Below are 19295 nucleotides of genomic sequence, written 5' to 3'. Positions count from 1 at the left end.
TGAGCAGCCGAAGGTGAGAGTGAGCAAAAGTGGAGGTGGGTGCTCAGCACTATTAAGCACACTGGCCTATAGCCTCATCAGTTGGGTGAAAACCAGGAGCCCCCCCTTGTTCCTCCCCTGCCTTCCCTCCTACTGCACACAGGTGCCACCACAGAGGGTAGAACAGACTGAGGGGACAGAGCCAGCCCTGGGGACAGGGGTATGCAGACATCCACCCCCAGAAGGCCCAGCCCAGCCCCGGAGTGCTGGCTGGGGAGCTGCTCCCTAGCACTCCCTCCACATCGGCCCGTCTACAGGTCTTCTCCATGGGTCTTCCTTCCGTCGCCCACTCCCAGGTGCACACTACCCTCATCTGACACCTGGTCAAGCTCACAGACTCCCCACAGGGCCCTGCCCGCTCAGCCCACTGTGTCCACTCTCCACCCAGCAGCCACCTCTGGCCCATTCCCCCATCGTGCGGCCGCGCTCGCTGCCTTTCATTTCCTGGAACATACCAGTCGTGTCCGGCTCAGACTTGGCATTGTCCTTCTGTCGGAAATGTTCACGGCCAGCCATCCCTCGGTCTGGCTGCAGCTATCACCTCACAGGCTGCTCCTGGCTGCCCATCTACTGTGGGCCCTGCCTGCCCGTCTCTCACCACAGGAGTCTCCTCATCGCACCTGTGCCGTGGCCTTTTCGTTCCTTGCTTGCTGGTTGGTTGTCCGCCTTGCCCACTGGGATGTCACTTTCATTACGACATGAGCTTCCTCCTTTGTGATCATCTCCAAAACACACACACACACCGCCAACCTGGCCCGGGATCTGACAGTTACCAGGTGCTCAGTTAAAATGTGTCGGCAAATTGGGAACGAGTGGGGCAGGACCAGGGAAGGGAGGCGGTAGCCGTCTGAGGGTGTGTGACTGAGTGACATTGGCATGTGAGCATATAGGTGGTCAGAGGTCACCCAGAAAGAGTGTATGATGGAAACAAGGACCAAAGGCAGAACCTGGGGACCATCTTGATGAAACGAGTAAAGGACAAGTCTGAGGAGGGATAGCTGGGGAGAAGAAAACCTGGTGTTAGTGTCACATCCTGGAGGAGCTGGCACCTCAAGCTGGTCAGCACTGGGCACTGCTGAGAACTCAGGGAGCTGTGTCCTGAAACTCGGGGGCAGGACCCAAGGGTCATGGATGGCCTTGGTGAGGGCGGTGCCGGTGGTCAGCTGTGACCACCCTGGGGGGCCTGCCAGGGCCACTGGGCACTAGGGTGGGGCAAGGCCCATGGTTATGTGCCAAGAGGAAGCCGCTGCAAGTGAAGATACAGGAACGGGGCCTGGAGTGAGTCCTCGTGGGTGTCTGGTTTTCCCGGCAGTGCTTAGAGCTTCTGAGGCACCAGCAGCGAAGAAGACAGGTGCTCCAGGGTCAGCATTGGCCTTAAGGAGACCTGAATGCGGGGGTGGCAATCCGGGAGGCAGGGGAGCCCATGTGGGGTTGGGCTGGATTGGCCAGGCTCCTTGGCCTGAGCACGGTGAGACGTAGATGGAGTGGGGTTGGGGAGCAGAAACATCTGACGGATCCAGACTGAGGGGAATTCTACAGCATTCCTGACCAGCCCTCTTCCAAACTGTCAAGGTCACCCGTCACAAGTAAGGAAAGTCTGAGAAACTGTCCCGCCAAGAGGAGTCTGAGGAGACATGATGATGAACTGTCGCGTGGGATCCTGGATGGCGTCCCGGGACAAAAAAGGCCATGAGGGGACAACTAAGGCACTCAGAATCAAGTGTGGACTGCATTTAATAGTGTCACTGCTGGTGCATTTCCATCCATTCTAGTGTAAGACGTTACTAATGGGAAACTGCGTGTGGGGTATATAGAAGCTCTGTTATCTTTGTAATTTGTCTTCAGATCTAAAAAATAAAGTTATGTTTTGTTTGTCTTTTTAAGTGGCAAAACTGAGTTAGGCTGTCCTCCGGGTTCTGGATTCATTGTCACCGAGATGGGTCTGGGTTCCCCTGGCACGGTGGGCTGAGCCGGCCCAGCTGCCCTGAGGGTCTCCACCTCTGTGTGACTCAAGGCCTGGTTATGGTTTTTACCTGCTTGTTGTCACCGTCTGCTGACAAAGCTCCATGAGGGTGGGCCTGGGTCTCATGAACAGCTCTGTCTGCCCAAGCAGTATCGATGTGCTGTGGGTGCCTTGCCCTAATGTGGTACGTGCATGAGTCAGCTGTGGGCGCGTTGCTGGTTCTCTCTGTGCCTCCTCCTAGCCCTCCCCTACGGTGAAGGTGGAAGGCTCCTTCTGCCTCTGACCCTCAGCCTTTGCTCCTCTGTGGCCTCCTGGGAACCCACAGCCCTCCACCTGCTGTGCTGGATCCCTCCAGGATATCCAGTTGGTGGTCACTCCAGCCACTTGTAGAAGTTTCACAAAGGAGGGCAGGGACAACGCTACCTGTAACCTTGATTTTCTTTGGGAAGAACTCAGGCATCCCTTACAACTCCCACAGACTTCAGCAATCAGAGCGGCGCCACTGCCGAGGGGAGCCCTGGAAGCTTGGCCAGGGCAGTGAAGGCAGTTCGGGCTGCTGGTCTGGCTTCCCTGCGTCACTGGGACTTCTGGGAGTGCTGGCCTCTCCTGCGTTCCCCACCGAGGTCGCAGGTTTGGGAAAGTAAGAGGACCCGATGCTGGGTGGCGCCAGAGCCCAGCAAGCCTTCCTGCTCAGGATGGAAGTAGAGATGCCTGGACACAGGGCTGGTCCTCCATCATCGGGCGCGCCCCGCCCACCTGTCTGCACTTATGACCATCCTCCCTCTCCCAGACTCGCCCCCTCGGAACCCCACAGAATGGCCACTACCAGTGCGACCAGTCATTGTCATTGTTTGGTGATGGGTTCCCCAGCATGCAGGCAGTAGTAGCACAATGTTTCTTTTTAAATAACTTTAATTGTGAAAGTAATATTTGTTCTTTGCAAAAATTTTACAAGTGTGCCGAAGAAATTTAACAGGTAAACCAGTGATACGGATTGTAACCATTGATCTCTAACCCCACTTCCCAAGGTCCTGGTTCCTGTGTATTTTCTTTGTCTTTTCTCTGACTTGTCCTTCCGCGCCCAGTCAGACATGGCCCTGTTCGTCCCCTGGCTCTCAAGGTGTCTCTTGTTGGCTTACCAGTGTGCACGTTCTCCCACAGGACACAGCTTGGGCTATGGCTTTGTGAACTACGTGACTGCAAAGGACGCAGAGAGAGCAATAAACACACTGAACGGCCTGCGGCTCCAGTCCAAAACCATTAAGGTAAAGAGTGATGAGCACCATCTCGTTCCTTCCCGTCCCCGGCAGGGGTCTGTCCAGGGCACCATGAGCACACATGCTTCCGGGGCATCTGGGGAGCCTCCTGTCTGCCCCAAGGTGAGGCACGCGTGTCAGGTGTGTGCGGGATGGTGACCACCCAGGCTTCACGTCGTGGCCCATGGCTTCCTCAGCCCTACCACTAAAGGGAGCCCCCCCCCCCCGAGGAGACGACCCCCTCCCCACCCAGGGTGTCCCTGGGTGCGCTGGCTCACAAGCAGCCTCCTCCGCAGGCCTCTCCTGCCTGTCTCAGCTACTGGACGTGACCTTCCCGTCCTCACGCAGCCCCGCTGCCACGCCCTGCCCTCCTGCTCACGCCTGGCCTATTGAAGGGATGGCATCAGCAGCATAACCCTTCCTGTCCCATCATAGCCAGTTCATTCAACACCCATTTAGAAAATGTTTATGGAGCTCCTACTATGTTCCAGACAGTAAACAAATCAGACAAATTCCGGGCCCTCGTGGAGCCAGGCGTGCATGTTCTTGGCATGTAGAACCGCGCCCCTGCCTCCCTGGCAGGCCTGGACATTGGGGTGAGGACACCCCCGTAGTCCATTGCTCTCGTGCTGCCCCGTGACACCAGGAGGTAGTGTTTGCTCCTGTGTTACGGTCTCAGGCTCCTCATCACACCAGCTTGTGACCCTCAGAGAAAGTTCTGCACAGGTCCGTGTCCTCACCGCCAGAGCACACTGTTCTCTGCTTCCTCCCTCCCTGTCTCCCGCCTCCTGACTCGGTTCTGACTCCGTGGGCTGTGACTGAGGCTTGCCCCCCAGGGATGCTTCCCAGCGTGAGTGTAGCCTTGGTCCCATCTTTCCTTCTGGCCTGCAGTGTCCACAGCTATCACGTGACTTACGTAGCTTCCCTCGCCACCTCTAGCATAGGCACATGCCATTTTATCTAAGCCACAATAGAAGTCTTTGAGGCTTTCTTTGAGTGCAAAACATAAGTCCAAATGACCTGGAGTCATTTAATACTGAACAGTTGAGTGTGGAACTCGGCGCTCCTGTAGTGAGCTTGCCTGTTGGCGGGTGGGTGCCGAATTCCCAGCAGCACCCAGCCTGCCCACTGTCCCTCAGGCTCCTCAGGCAGGGCCAGGTCCTGTTCCCAGCCTGGTGCATCAGAGGGGCATAAGGCCACGGGCAGAGGATAGGTAGCAGGCTTGGGTCTCTGCCCTGCCACCAACCGGCTTTGGGCCCTCAGTCAGTCACTTTGTAAAACAGGAATAATGTTGCCCTCACTGGGCAGAGAGGACCAGGTAAGAAAACGCTGCCTGACCCGTGGGGAGCTGCCAGCATGTGCTGCCGCAGGGGATGAGTGTTTGTGTGATCTTCAGCCAGAGGCTGGCTTTTGCTCACCCCCAAATTGAACACCCTCCCTCCATGCTTTGGCCACACACCTGCCCTAACCTCAGAAAGCGGTTTTGTCTTCAAGGTGTCGTATGCTCGTCCGAGCTCAGAGGTCATCAAAGATGCCAACCTGTACATCAGCGGGCTCCCCAGGACCATGACCCAGAAGGATGTGGAGGACATGTTCTCTCGGTTTGGGCGAATCATCAACTCCCGGGTCCTTGTGGACCAGACCACAGGTATAGTGGGTGGCCTGGGACACGCAGCGAGGTGTTCCTCTAGGCTGGGGGCCCGGTTTTGGGAAGACAGATCGTGTTGGATTTTAAATGTCATTAGTTGTTCTACCAATGAGACGACATTGGCGTTGGTTTTGTGAGGCTGGGGAGGTAAAGGGGCATGAAAGTAACCCGTTTCCAGCTGGCATTTTATGTGGAAACATAACATTTAGCATCTTCCCATAGGCCCCAGTGTCCCAGCATGGCCTATGAACAGGGTTCAAGGGTTTGCTCCTGTCCTTATTGCAGGCAGATGCTATGCAATGGGACAGACTTTACTCCTGATCTGGAGTCCTTTTTATTGCCCGAAGCTATAGGGTGACGGTTTCTGATTATTTAGATGCCCCCCTTCGAGTAGCACATCCAAAGCTCACAGAGCTCAACGCCAGTGAATTCCTCTTGCTGACCATCCGGCCCCTCTCAGGTCATCTCAGTTCAGGATGCTTGTTAGCTGCTTAGTCAGGCACAACTGAGGCGAGGGTCCACACGCACCTGGAAGCAGCCCCGGGTGGGCAGGAGGCCGGGGTCCGGAGCCCTTGTCAAGCCCTGTGCACGGCTCTGGCTGGGAAATGGTGAGCTCAGCCCATGGCCACTTTAGAAATCCTCGCTTCTGTCCTCACCAGGAGTGGCAATCTGCTAACAAGCTAGCAAGGGAGCTTCTTGCCCACATTTCTCAGCTGTGGAATTGTCTGCGGTTGATTTTTATGTTCTTCCGGCATAAAGGTCACCTATGCCCTGGCTGTGGTATTAAAACTAACACTGCGTAGTTAGGTCACAGGAAGCCACAACTCCGAGGTGACCTTCCCTCTGCACAGCAGTCACCAGAGAACAGGTGCGTGGGGGCACCACATTTTCCCACATCCCTGAGCTGTGTGCTCTGGAGAGGGCAGCCTTGTCCCTGGCTCTCCCTTCTTCTGCCCCAGCTATGGAAGCTCAGACTGGTGCATGCTAGGGCCTGACCTTGACAGAGTGGACAGCTTACATCCCCCAAGCGCCTGAGAAGAAGGGCCTTCTGGAGTGTGGTCTGAAGGCACAGGTCACTGGCATTTCATGGGAGCCTGGTGCAGACAGCTGTTCCGACACCAGGCTGTGCTAGAGGGACGGGGACGCTACCCCACCCATACCACCTCCTTCAGTCTGCCCCTTCACTCTGGGGCTGAGTGTGCACATTGGGTGAGGACACCATGTACTTGGCATAAACCACCCTGCCTGCACCAGAATAGTTTCCTGTGCTCCCTAAACCCCCTTACTTACCTTCAAATGCTGGTCAAGAGAACGAGTGGTCAGCTGGTCAGTGCACGTTTTATTCCCAGCCCCGCTGTGTGGGAGCATGGAGTGGGCGCTCCCAGGGACCCAAAGGGGGTGACCGTGCCGGCCCACATTCCACGTCCGTGGCCCTGCTTTTCTAGAGCGCACAGGGACTGCTTTCCTCTGTTGGTCTCTGTCTAGCATTGCCGATTGGAGCCCAGCTCCCTGGAGTTGGAGCCCAGCCACCTTGAGGACACACCCCCAGCCACCATCCTAAGGGGGGTCACTTCTGTAGACAGCTCCCCTCAGCCATTTGCCGGGCATTTTGCCTCCTGTCCCTCTGCAAGGCTTCTATTTCCTAGAGTGTTGGGGGCCACTCAGAGTTGCCACCAGGCTCAGCTGTGACCTTAGGGTGATTCACGGGACTCTCCCTCTCCCTGTCCTCCCTGCCAGCCTCTGCCACTTCAGCAAAGGGAATGGAGCCTCCATCCCACACCTCTGTCTGTCTTAGCATCCTTGGAGGAGCACAGGAGGGAGGTGGAGGGAAGGGAGAGATGAGGGGGTGTCCAAGAGGCTCCTTCCCCCAGCCCTGCTTCCCACCCAAGGTGCAGAATGAAGAGAGTAGAAAGGTGAGCCCCTGGGGCTTCCCTTCTTCCTTCTGCTCCAGAGGAGGCCAACCTCCCACCCGGGGCCCCTCTGCTGGGACCCCATGGAGCCCACAGGGGCCAGGGCAGAGAATGGCATGGCAGGCACGTTTGCCTTCATATGATGTGCTTTTTAGTATGGAAGAAATGGGGAAGCTCTCTTAAGGAACCTTGATATCCTGAGCTGATGGTATTTAATTTTTAAAAATTTCTTGGCTTTATCCATTCTGGTTGTGAAGTTCATAGTTTACTCATTTGGGGATTGTGCCATTTATTGGTCTCTGAACTTAATTCTGAAAACACTAGAGGGAAAGAAAACACAGAGCCATCTTCAAACAGTGTACGTTCACCAAATAATTTAGTCAGTTTACGTTCTCTCACATTAAATGACATTCTCTTTCCCTTTTTTGGGCTTTCTTCATTGCACTTTGGCAGTTTTCACTGGAGAGTCATTTTACAAAACCAAATGGAAATCACACTTGCACACACTTCTCGGCATGATTGTGAGGTCTGTATGAATCGAGTGAAACCGTCCCCTGCAGGCAGCTTCCATAGGAGCCAGCCAGCTCCGGCTTCCTGTCGTATGGGCCTCAGGCTTCGTTCCGATTTCATGTGTCTAAACTGCACTTTGTGCCACTTAAGAGGGAATAAAAACAGCGTTTTCAATTCTTCTGAACTGAACTTGAATGATAAGCTCAAGTTCTAGAACTTCCTGGCACACATGTGAATTGCTAGGTCATGTCTCACTAACTCAGTGAGTGTCTCTGGCTGTGTGCATTTTAAATTTCTGTTTAAATTAGAGTCATGGAGCCAGGGTGAGGGCAGCCTCAAGGCCACCAGGAGCTACGCTGCGATTTCCCCGGGTGCCGTGCGGGGTGGGGTGGGGGGTGCCTGAGGCTGGGAGCTTCCCAGTTGGAGAGTTGGGATGTGTGCTTTAGGGCCCAGCGTGGGGTGTCCACGGCTGTTACAGTTGTAAACAAAGAATCCTAGGCCCAAGGATCTGTGTGCTTGAATGGGGCCCACGGTGTCACATCCAAGTCAGGCCCAGAGGGGGCGCCCGTGCCTTGCAGTGATACTTGTCATCTCGGCACCCCACTGATGTACCTGAATCTCTCCATGCCCCTCTGCAGCTTCTGGGCCAGCCGGGGAGACCCACACCCCGTGCCCACCATGGGGGCAATCGCTGAGACCTTGTGGGACATGGTGAGGAAAGGTGCTGGAATGTGGGAGCCGAATGGGGACGTCCAGCGTGGCCCAAGATTCTGGGCTGTCCTGCTTTGATAATTGTCATGCACCGAGTGCTGAAGGCCTTCATCTAGAGAAGAGAATGTGACTTACGACAGCCTGTGACAGGCAGGCGAGACGAAAGTGTCTAGAATAGGGCCATCGACCACAGCCACCCTACCAGTTACGCCCGTGAGGCTAACCAGTGACGACGTCACCCTCAGACTGGCGCTCGCCGTCAGCTCGCCACTACACTTGGACCTTCACATTTGTGAGCCCCTGTTTCTTCTCCTCAGGAGAAGGAGCCAGGCTCTTCCGGGGCTCTGCATCCCCTCGCCCCATCCTCACCCCATTCCTTGAGTTCTTCAAAGGCCAAGGTCTCCTCATCATCCCCCAAGACCCAGAATATGGACAGACGGGGGTTGGGGCGGCTGAGTCCTCTCTCACCTGGTTTGCTCGGGTCTCATACTTGTGCCAACCGATCAGACACTGCCTTTAGCAGCTGGGCGCTGGGTCTCAGGCAGCCTGGTCCCGGCCATGTTCCTGCTTTGTTGGGGGGTTCAGAGCTTACCTACAGGTGCCTTGGTCTAGGTCACAGGAGAAAGTGCCCTCCCCAGGGGGCCCGGGCCCTTCCCACGCAGTAATAGGACTTGGTACGGAGCAGGCCCAAGGCAGGGACTCCTGACCTGCTAGGAGCCGTCGGGGGCAGTCAGCACTGTTGTGTATGCCTGGGCAGTTTGGGAGGAGAGAGGGAGTGACTTCAGTTGATTTTGAGGGCAGTTTGGGGCCCACAGCAGGAGTTCCTGGGACCTTACAGTGGTGAGTGAGATGATGGTGGCGGGAATGAGCTGTCAGGGGGAGGCTTGGTTACTGGGACTCCACGCCCTCCTGGGATGAAAGAGAAGACTGAGTTGGGCACCACATAGCCAGGAACTGTCAGGCCAGCTGGGCAGGCAGCAGGCTGCAAAGGCCGGGCTGGGCGATGAGGCCACCGTCGCTCCTTGTTCACTGCAGGCCCTCGGAGGCACAGCTGCTCCTCGGACACGCTGGGAGGGAGGGCCAGGCCCAGGGAGAATTCCTCAGACCCAGCCCTGGTTGCCACCCCCCACCCCGAGCACGTCCTGGCAACCACTCTGCAGTGGGCTTCTGGCGTTGATGTAGTGACAGCAGAGGTAATCACTTCTCGTGTGGTTTCTTCTGAGAAAGAGGTTCTGGGGTACCTGTTTGGATTGTGTGTCCCCAAAATTCCTTTTGGCACCAAGAAACTCAGAAGAAAGTCTAAAACCTGAATCTTTTATTAGTCATTATTTTATTTAATTCGTTCATTTGTTTCCATATTTAGATTTAATTTTTGTTTTTCTCATTAATTGAACATCCAGTTTGAACCACAGTAGACTGACTGACTTGATTTTTGCTTTTCAGTTTTAAAAATCCTTGCATTTTTTTCCCCCTAACTCCATTTTTGTTGGTTTGTTAAAAAGGTTTGTCCAGAGGGGTTGCGTTTATCCGGTTTGACAAACGGTCGGAGGCAGAAGAGGCAATTACCAGTTTCAATGGTCATAAACCCCCAGGTTCCTCCGAGCCCATTACAGTGAAGTTCGCAGCCAATCCCAACCAGAACAAAAACGTGGCGCTGCTCTCCCAGCTGTACCACTCGCCAGCTAGACGGTTCGGAGGCCCCGTTCATCACCAGGCACAGAGATTCAGGTGGGTGAGGAGGGCGCCGCTCTCACCTACCTGCCCAGCCTCTTGCCACTTGGCTGGCTGTGCTTCTAAAGCTGTGCAGAGCCCTGCTGGCTGGGTGATCGCAACACAGCGGAAAGCGCTAGGCACGCCAGGCTGATCACACGTCAGAAGGGTGCACTCAGAATCATTTCATGTCTCCATCTCCTTACCTCCATCACAAAGGTATCTGTATGAAAGCTATGTCTTTCCATCAGAGTGTTGTCTTTAATTGGAATCAAAAAGATGGTGCCAGCTCCCGCCAGCTACCAGGTGAGTGAGTGCATAGCGCTCCAGCCTGTGGTTTCTAGTGACGGCAGGGTGGAGTCGTGAGTTGAAAAGATCACTCCACATCCGTGAGATAGAAGACGCAGCCTTAGGTATGCCTTAAGTGGAAACTGTTCTCTTTCCAGCGTTTGTAAACGGGTTTTAGACATTTGACCAGGAGCCCGAAGGCAACCAGTTGTCATATACCTACGTTGTGGCGTTATTTTGGTATCTCAGTATTATATGTCTTCTGTCCTAGAGGCAAACAGTTTTCCCACATTCCTTAGTCTTTCCATGTTGAAAATGATTCTAGTTTCCAGGATCTAGTTTAATGGGGACAATTCGAGTCAGTAACTTGGACTCCCAAATCGGGTGTGTTACCACCTCACAAATCACGGAGATCTCAATTTAGGGACTTTTTTTTCCTTTCTTTTTTTGGGGGGGTGGGGGGGGTGGTGTCAAAACGTCAAGAAGTAGCATCAGGGCTTATCTCAGCTATGTTAAGGATTTTTCTCTACGACTTGTCAGGTTTCCCATCTTTGTGTTAAGCAGGGAGGTTGGGTAAAACCCCACCCATTTCCACAGATGCCATTTTGCAAGGTATCATTCTCACAGCCCAGCAATCCAGAGTTCTCAACTAGGTCAGCTTCCAAATTTGGCTCTTCTAGTTCAAAGACAAAGGCAGGGGAAGTGTCTTTGGACAGAAGCAAGCTAAATCCAGTTATGGAAGTCAGAAAACACAGTCCACCTGCCTGCTAATTGGGTGGGATGTATGGGTGGCAGTGTTCATTGAGTTACTCGATAACTAGAAAACTAGGGAAGATTGTAGGAGGAGAAGGGGACCTTGTTCACAGCAATGAGGAACAGAAAAGAAAGAAGAGACCAGAGGAGCAGAACTGCTGGTCAGACAGGGAAGGGGTCCAGACAGCCAGAGGAACAGCAAAAAGAGATGGAAGGAAGAGGCAGGTGGAAGAGGCGGGAGAAGGCAGACTAAGATAGGAATAAGAGAAAGAGAAACCCAGAAGAGGACAGAGTTTGCCGTCAGTTCCTTTCACATTGGAAGAGCCCCCAGGTAAAGGCAGGGTTAGTTCTCCTTTTGTACCATCAGAGAAAAGAATCGTGTGGGTTTCCTGATGGTCAAGATGAAATCATCTTCCAACTAGCAGGGGGAAAACCAGCTAACGTTAATTAATGAGAAGGAGAATAAAAGGCAATAAAATACTACCTTGGATTATTTGCAGTATAATAGCTTCATAAAGAGTTATGTTAACTATAATGACTCAGGTCCATATTTGGTATCCTACAAAACTTGGAGGAAATGAGGTCCTTTGAAAAGTCAGAACCCCTTTCTAGTTCTCATTGAAAACTGGCTGGGCTTAATGTCATACAGATACTTAGGTGCCTTTTCCCACTCCCACCCCCCATTTCAGTTGTAATCTCACTGTCATCCCAGATAGACTCGGGACCACTGACGAGCCACCTGAGACATTTTACCAACTCAGACATCCTGGTGTGCACTGTTTAAAATTATTTTCTTGAAGTCAAAACCATGGCCAATAATGCGTCTTGATTCTTCCATATCTGCATTGAACACAACCCCTGGGTCAGTGGGCTGCACCTCGGGATCTGGTCCTGCTTCCATGGGGTCACGTCTGTGGAGAGTGCATCTATTTAATGGCCCTTGCAGGCACCTGCTTTCCCCTGAAGCAGCCCCATAGCTCAAAGCCCAATTTAATTTTGGAGCAGGTAACACTTCTCCATTTGCATCGTGTGGCTTCACAGATGCTGCATCGTGCTCAGATATTCCTAAATTGACTCTAAGACTGCGACTTTTTAATCGAAATCACCTAGAGGGCCACATGTCTTCAGTAACGATTTTATCATCTCCTTTAATCCTTATTGCAATGGCCACACATTGGTAGAAGGCTTAGTTTCAATGTTACTAAAAGTGTCGCTTTGGAAAGGATCCCACATTTTTGGTAAAGCTCAGTGACCTTGCAGGTCACAGCCCTCAGTTCAGCCCCTGGCCCTTCTGGGATGCTAGGAGCCAGCAACGGAAGGTTGGCCAGAGCTTTGAAAAGGAATTCCTTGTGCCCTGCAGTGGCCCTTCACAGGGACGTACAGTAACCAGACACTACTCGGCTGTGAGCCCCTGGAGGTGGTGAGTCATGACAGGGGCAGATACAGAATGTGGGAAAAGAGAAGAAAAACAACCAGACGCTCGCACATGCGCGCGCGCGTTTCCTCCAGGACAATCTGAGGGTGTAACAGCACCTCAAAGGGTGGAGAAGTTTCCATTATTTAAAATGTGGGAAGCTCAGGAATGACGAACAGGACTCGCAGCCTGGGAGCGAGCCCCGTCCAGGCCGATGACAGGCGTCACTGAGTGAAGTCGGCTGGGGCTCAGACCCTCTACAGGCACCGCGTGTGTCCTCAGTCAGCTCCCTGCTTCCACCACCATACTGAATTCCTCTCAGGTTAAAAACCAGCCCTGTGTGTGACTGGCGGGGGTGTGCCAGCCTTGGGCATCTCGCACCTGGCGGAGGAGGGGAAGGCCCTGAGCCGGCCCACGCTGACCTTGCCCTTGACCTGAATGCTGTGCTCTCTGTTTGCTAGGTTCTCCCCTATGGGTGTAGATCACATGAGTGGGCTTTCTGGTGTCAGTGTCCCCGGCAACGCGTCTTCAGGCTGGTGCATCTTCATCTACAACCTTGGTCAAGATGCCGATGAGGGAATCCTCTGGCAGATGTTTGGCCCCTTTGGCGCAGTCACCAATGTGAAAGTGATTCGCGACTTCAACACCAACAAGTGCAAAGGTTTTGGTTTTGTGACCATGACAAACTATGAAGAAGCCGCGATGGCCATAGCAAGTCTGAACGGCTACCGCCTGGGGGACAAAATCTTACAGGTTTCCTTCAAAACCAATAAGTCCCACAAATAACTCGCTCATGCTTTTTTTGTACGGAATAGGTAATTCAGAGTGAAGAAGTTGAAACTTTTTTGTTAGTGTACAACTCATTTTGCGCCAATTTTCACAAGTGTTTGTCTTAGTCTAAATGAAAAGTGAAAAGGTTTTTATACTCTGGGATGCAACCGACATGTTCAAATGTTTGAAATCCCACAATGTTAGACCAATTTTAAGTTTCTTAAGTTATTTCCTTTAAAATATATATTAAACAAATCTAAGTAGACTGCATTGACTAACCAGTCCCTCGGGATGGTGGTGAAACTGAAGCATGCTTTAACTTCTACGACTGTCTAACACTCGTTTCATTCGGTGTCTCCACAAACTGGATAAAAAAAATAGAAATGACCTTTTAGTTTTTGTTTTTAAACTAAAGATGTTAGACAGATGCTGAGTGTGCGTTTTCTCAACCGCTTCAACATTTTAAGCGATTTCTGCTTTGGTTGACATGAAATTGCTTCCCCAAGCAGGTCCCGTTGCCACCCCCTGCTCACTCAGCCCCGGGCTCTGCCGAGTGGTCCTGGCAATGGCCTCAGGCCCTTCTGACGTGGGCCACCATTGGGGAGGGGGGGCCACACGCCGGGCCAGGCTCTCCAGAGGAGGACACGAGAACGTGTTTCATAAGCCCAGGCGCCAATGGGAACGGACCAAAGAGTTTCAGGGAAACTCCATATATTCCCGAGTCAGATCTAAGCTCCAGGCACGCCTGAAGATGTGTTACTACTCTGACATCCCGAAGTTCTGTCCACACATTGCATGCACGGTGCCCCCCACACCGGATACTGTTCACAATCATTTCTCCACTTTCCAAGAGCATTTAACATAGCTCGAATGCGTAAGATAGCTCTATTTTTTAATAACACAGAAACATTTGAGCATTGTATTTCTCGCATCCCTTCTCATGAGCGCTAGACTCTTTTTCTATTTTAGTCAGATTTTGTTTTGAAATTTTGCTTTCGTATGAACACTCAGCAGAAAAGTACTTCTTGCCAGTATCTATTAACAAAAAAAAACAAACCTTTGATTTGTAGTTTTAAAGATTAACCCTCAAAGTTCTCTTCATAACTGCTTTGACATTTTGGGTTGTTCTGTTCTGTTAATTTTCTTTTGCTTTTTTGTGTTTTTTGTTTGTTTTTACTTTTGCATTTAAGACCATTAAATTTGATTTTGTTTTGCTCGAATTTTGTTTTGTTTTTTATTTTACCTTTTCTTTCTTTTTGGCTAGGTGAGGTACAGACGGCCCAGCATTCAGGGAGAATGTATGAGATCTTAAACAAGTACTTCCCTCAAGACAAAGCATTTACAAATCTGTGATGTAGGAATGTGCAGTCACAGGTGGTGTTTTTTAAATGGGGAGCCGTTAGGGAACTGAGAGAGGGCCTGAGAAGTAGCCAGGGCCGGAACTCCGGGCAGCTTCTCAGGAGCCTGATTCGATTTTTATAAATAACTAGTGTACAGAGAATCAAAAACAGGATAACTTAGTACCAGCAGTTTTTAACCTTCACATGAGACTAAAACATGTAACGATAGGCTGTGTTTTAGTTATCAATATCATGGAATTGTGGCATTATTTATTTATCTATTTATTTAAGTGGGAAAAAATGGCCGATAGGTGCAGCCTTCTCCAGAGCAGATCAGTGTTCTGAGAAGCCCTTGAAAAATGTGAGGCTGCCTGTCCCTGTCCTGTTACCCTCATACTTTATTGAGGGGCTGCCAGCTGCTTGCATTATCCTCCCAAATTTAAGATGTTGCCGTGTTCTTTTCCCACAAGAGGCAAAGTTCATACCTAAGGCTTTGTCTCGTAAGTTGGCCGGTGCCAATGCAGGACCTCCTCCCTCCAGCAGAAGTTTCCAAATCCTGAGTCAAAACCAGTTTACGTGCCTCCTCCTGGAGCCCAGAACACAAAGAGGGTCCCCGCTCTGTCTCGCCAGAGCGTTCTTCACCCCGGAACAGGGATGTTTTTCTGGAACAATATGCCTTTCGGGATGTGCAGCCTCAGGCCAGCAGCTTGTCAGAGATGAGACTCCCACTTCTGAAACCGACTCGTAAATCCCCTCATTGACATGTATTCCTGCCAGCCCTCGCTTGTGCTCGGCTTCTCGCGAGGATTGTCATAAGTGTAAACTGAAACGACGCTGGGCTTGCAGCCAGCACCACGGCTTCTGCCCTCCCCTCCCTTTTATTTGAACCAGACTGATTATTCTGATGCTGGCACGATAAGCTGAGAAGGAAATGTAAAGTACATACAAGCCTTTGAAAGTTGCCTCAAGTTCCTCAGTTCAGTAAAATTCTTGTTATATGGTCGCCACTCTTTGAACAGCCTTCTAACTAAATACCCCACTGTGTTTCTTTGGGAGTTTCAATTTGCAGGTGTGTGGAAGGATTCCGCCTTTGACACGTTCCTCCTGAAAAGTAGCTGTCACTCCCATTGAGGTACCAGATGCTGGCCCTGTGTCTGAAAAATTAATTACATATTCTCTAGACTTATTTGCAAAAGGAAGATCAGTTTTTTTTTTAAAGTAATGATCCAAAAGAAACCGTTTTTTAAAAAAATTTTACACTGATCAATCATACTTGTATTTCACAAAATGAGTGCTCTCCTTTTATTTGGGAATTTTGATGGAAAAGAATTAAGAGTAGATAATTTCTCAGAAGTTTGGTTTGGTACATAAATACCAAAGAGGCTCTGATTGAACTCTCTTTTGGCCTTTGTAACGTCCCCTAACAGTTATTTGCTAAGCAGCTCCAAACTTGCAAATCTGGTTCCGGTTGAGTTGCCCATTTTTCACCCTTGGCTCTGCCCCGTTTAGCTTTTCAATGTGATGTGCCAGGCTGTGGTTTTCTGCTGGCTGTCTTCTTGTCGCACATCCTGTGACAGGGATTCTTCTGTGGAGGCAGATGGTGCTGGGTGGGCTCGGCCTTCTTTGTTCAGAAGGTGAGTCTTTCCCTTGCCAAGGGCAACTGCCTTAACCTTTGAGAGTCTGCACTTGGTCTTAGTGCTGGAAACCCAGCGTCCAGGGCCCGCACCACACTGCTGTAGGAGTTGCTGCCAATGAGCTGGATCAGAGAAGTAGATGAATTATTGGCAATAACTTCTCCTGCTTGGCCTCCAGACTAGGGCCACTGACTGACCTGAGTCCGCCATCGGGCTTGAAAATCGGAGTAAGCATCACCCCTCTGTTCCATTTCACTTCTGATTCAGCCTGATTTTTCCCTCTTGCTTTTTGCAGCCCTCCTGGGTTGGGTAAAAGAGAATAAGAGTCAGCTGCCCAGGGCCTCTTTTCCCCATTCCCCACCTTAGCTCTCCACCTGAAATTCTTCCCATCTTCCCAGGACCTAAGGCACCTCTCTCCCGTTCACCAGATTCCCAGGCCAGCCACCAACTAAAGTCTCAAGTGCTTTTTGTGGAATGGCATTGATAATTGACCCTTTCTTACAATAGCAGGAGAACCTGAATCCCGATCTCAGGCAGGGTTCATGGTTCCAGACCTTTTCATTTGCCTCTGACATCTAATGATTGTATTGTATATTTTTCCCACAACCTTTTGGTGACATAGTTAAGTTTTTCCGCTGGGTCATTTTACGAAAAGAAAACTTACTTGTAAGTCACTGCCAGGACCTACGTTAGGCTACCCGATGGTCTGAGTTGTGACTTTGAGAGGACTGGATTGCACTTCTGCCGGAAGAGAAGGCTTCTCTGTTGGTTGGGGCCACTTCCTACCGTGTAATGTTCCGTTTACAATGACTCGCTCTGGGGGGGAGCTTTACTGACTGGTCCCCATGCTGTACAGTAGATGAGTAGACATTTTGTATATTAGTGTGTTTTAAGTTATTGATTTGTTTTATATAAAATAATTTATTTTTCAGGTACCATTTTTCATTTTAACTTTGTTTTTACATGGGTTTGTTTTCAATAAAGTATGACACTGCTGTCCAAAAGTCAACAATAAAATGAATCCCATTGTGTTATTTTGAGGATGCTGATGTAACTAGCCTTATTTTTTTTTTATTATTTTTTTTTTTTAATTTTCAGCGGGGAAAAAAGCCCTTCTCAGTTTTCCATTTCCCCATTTGCCTTTTTATCCTTGTGAATAAATGTTCTTTAGTGTTTTAGGAAGAAAAATCAAACCTAGATTTTGATAATCCAGAAGATTTCAGATTAATAAAGAAGCTTTGAAAGAAGACCATTTTTCAAAATTTTAGTGAAGTGTGAATATTTTTTGTCAATGGCTTTCTCAAAGAGAATGAAACTTTTGCACCATTTTCAGAGTTTTTATAGAGATGCCAAATTGATATATTTACATGTAATGGAAACATGAAAAAGTTTTATTAAACAATTGTTCATAGCTGTGTAGACATTTTAATTCAGTTTCCAAAGCTCTCAAAGCGTATTTTTGGAGTACAGAGTAATAACGGTTTGGGGTGTTAACGATTCCAAACATCCGATTGTCCGAATACTTAGTTCTTTCCACAGGTATCAGGTTTGTGTTGAACACTGTATGTGAACTATGACTGGAATTCTGTGATATTTTGGTAATAAATGAAGTGGGATCATTGAGATGTGGTGGTGTAGGGGTGATGGTGTATGACTTGTAAGCAGCCAGCACTGACAAAGCGCCAACCGGGAATGCAGGTGACTTCCTCCTGGGTGAACTTGGGCTGCCACTGCCAGGCTCTCCCTGTGTGCCAGGCCGTGGCCTTGACCCATGCAGGGAGGGAGGGAGCCCTTGGATAGCCCAGTCCAGGGTGCCGAGGGGAAAGCACCGGGATGTGCTCTGACCGCCTCGCCCGCGGCCCTGTGCCTCTGCCCAAAGTTGCCCCCTCCCCCGGACGCACTCACATGCCAGCCCCCCTCCCCTCAGACACCCCACCTCTCCAGTTTCAGATGTTCTCAGCCTCATATCTTGTCCCAAGGCGTTTCTCGTGGGTCTGCTCTGCACTCCTGATCCCTGGGTCCATTCTGATTGTCTTCTGACAGTAACCTCCTTAGGTGATGGGAAAGTGAATTCTAACCCGGAGGCAGAACAGAGCACAAGGGTTAAGGGTCAGTCCTGGGTTTGAATCCTGGGTCTGCCTGCTCCCCAATGTGCAGTGTGAGCAAGCCACTGACTCTAAGCGTCGTCCCCGACTGAAATGGGCTCCATAACGCTCACCCCATAGGATCCTTTGAAAAAGAAAACAGATCAAGTAAGGTACTGCATTTAACCATGCCGCTCTGGATCCAAGAAGCATCCAGAAGCAAGGTTGGGGTCAGCAGAGAGCAGCAGCCACCATTTCCCCACAGCCAGTGGGCTCCGCTGGAACCCTCACAGGAGCCTCTCCATCAGGCGCTTACATGGCCTCCCCTGAAGTCACTGGTTTTTCTTGCTTGTGTGTGTCTCCTGTAGTTCTATGTCCCCTCTTTCCAGATGTGGATGACCAAACCCATGGCTCTGGTGAGGCCTCAGAATATCCCGCCCTTGCCTGTCTTAGAGGGGCAGGCCTGCACCACCTGGGGAAGAAGAGCCACCCCGCAGCAAGAGGTAGCGTCAGGGTTGCCCCCCAGGTGCTCAGGCCCAGGGCCAGTGCAGGGCCTCCAGCAGGGCTCCTGGGCCCTCCAGGCGGCTCCTCGGGCGCGGGCAGGCCCAGGCATCATCTGCACCTGTGCACTGAGAAGGGCTCTGGTGTCAGCCCTTCCCGGTGTCAGAGAATAGGGCTTCTCTGTCTGGAGTGCGTCCTCTGCCCCAGGGGTCCTGTTAAAAAGGAGATTCCTCTTCAGCAGGTCTGGGGTGAGCCTGAGATTCTGCATTCCTAACAAGCCTTGGGCAATGCCCACTCTCCAGGAACCCATTTTGAGAAGCAAGAGGCGTAAGAGGGTGATGTAAGTAGGGGTGTGTTTTGACAAAGCCTTGCCAGCCCCGTCTCCACCTCTGATGCCAAGGACAGCTTCCAATTCTCCCTCACCCCCAAATTCGGAGCCCTGACAGGCTGAGTCAGTCCCGCGTGCGAGGTGGAGGAGCTCTTGCCACCAAACTGCCTCAGCATGGGCTGCTTTCATTTCTGTTCAAGGTTAAGGCTCTGAGGACCTAGCACCTGCATCCCTTTGTCTTTTGGGTTTTTGTTTGTTGAACATCAGTCATTTCTTAGCACACTTTGAAAGGATTTCCAGAAGAGGGGAGAAAATCATAATCACCAGTATTGTCCTGGAGGACCTCGGTTTGTGTATAGTAATAAGCAGGACCGAGTTGTGAAGTGTTTTCACTGGGGTGGGAGGGGCCTATGAATCGACCCCTTATCCTCTGCC

At 51.1% G+C, this 19295-nt stretch overlaps 1 protein-coding gene across 2 annotated transcripts in view; it reads left to right on the top strand.

Annotated features, from left to right (window-relative positions):
- Positions 1-17570, top strand: part of ELAVL1 (ELAV like RNA binding protein 1) — a 36628-nt gene extending 19058 nt beyond the window's left edge. Inside the window, exons 3-6 of one of the 2 annotated variants that reach the window (XM_081076199.1) lie at positions 3164-3267; positions 4753-4906; positions 9540-9765; positions 12664-17570. In XM_081076199.1, the coding sequence (XP_080932325.1) occupies positions 3164-3267; positions 4753-4906; positions 9540-9765; positions 12664-12988 (809 nt within the window). In that variant the 3' untranslated portion in view covers positions 12989-17570. The remainder of the gene's footprint in view (positions 1-3163; positions 3268-4752; positions 4907-9539; positions 9766-12663) is intronic. The other variant, XM_081076200.1, reaches the window with a different exon arrangement.
- Positions 17571-19295: the final 1725 nt, after the last annotated feature.

Source organism: Rhinolophus hipposideros, assembly GCF_964194185.1.
Source record: "Rhinolophus hipposideros genome assembly, chromosome: 16".
Lineage (NCBI taxonomy): Eukaryota > Metazoa > Chordata > Mammalia > Chiroptera > Rhinolophidae > Rhinolophus > Rhinolophus hipposideros.
The sequence above is the reverse complement of the archived record's forward strand: the minus strand, read 5'-3'. Positions and strand labels throughout refer to the sequence as shown.